General features: G+C 39.6%; 1 protein-coding gene across 1 annotated transcript; it reads left to right on the forward strand.

Annotated features, from left to right (window-relative positions):
* Positions 1-407: 407 nt before the first annotated feature.
* On the forward strand, positions 408-902 carry LOC108955198 (glucan endo-1,3-beta-glucosidase-like). The gene has a single exon (XM_039306797.1). It carries the CDS (start codon positions 408-410, stop codon positions 900-902), a length of 495 nt encoding a protein of 164 aa, XP_039162731.1.

Here is a 902-nt window from a genome sequence, read left to right on the forward strand (position 1 = left end):
TTTGATTCATATACAGTAAATATTATTGTTTTGGAAATTAATTGCCAGCCAGTCACAATTTGACAATGCAAATAGTCAAGAAAGGGTCTTCTGTTCTCAAGGATAAGTTGTTTTAGTTTCCATTAATCAAGCTCGCCGGTGGGTCTTCACATGTTTCTTTCTCTCATGATGAATTTTGAGAAAAATAATGTTTTCTTTTTCTTTTTCATGCTATGTACGATGAAGAGCATCCATTTACCATTTCTTTCTCGTGAGAACATTAGGTTCAAAGTAAGATTCAATTATTTGAAGGTGTCCATATCATGAAGCGGTGCATGTCTAATACCATAGGTCTTCATTCTTAGTTTATCTTTCAGATTGCTAACTAATGACAATTTTCATGCTTTTGAAAGTAGCTATCCTAAAAGATGTCATCAACTTCGACGATCCACGTTTTATCAATAGTAGCATTGCTGCACTACCACATCGGAATTACAAAGGCGCAGCTCGACATTGGTGTGAACTACGGAATGGCTGCGGAACAGCTCTCCTCTCCGGACATGGTGGTCCAACTTTTCAAGAATTATAGCATTGGAAAAGTGCGACTTCCCGAGCCGAACTCAGCCGTGCTCGAAGCGCTTGAGAACAGTGGAATAGACGTCACGCTAGGCATAAAAAAGGAAGACTTACCATCCATAGCATCGAGTGCTAAAGCGGCTGAGACATGGTTCAACAACCATGTGGAGCCCTACATCCCGCTAATGATTTTTCAGTATATCACAGCTGGTAATGAAGTCGTTCCCGGAGATTTGGCTAAATATGTATTACCAGCTATGCAAAATATACAAAATATTATAAATTCATCTGAATATACTGGATTGAGGGTGTCCACAGTAGTTGGGATCGCTACCTTGGGGGTTTAG

This window comes from Eucalyptus grandis, chromosome 2 (assembly GCF_016545825.1).
Source record: "Eucalyptus grandis isolate ANBG69807.140 chromosome 2, ASM1654582v1, whole genome shotgun sequence".
Taxonomy (NCBI): Eukaryota; Viridiplantae; Streptophyta; class Magnoliopsida; order Myrtales; family Myrtaceae; genus Eucalyptus; species Eucalyptus grandis.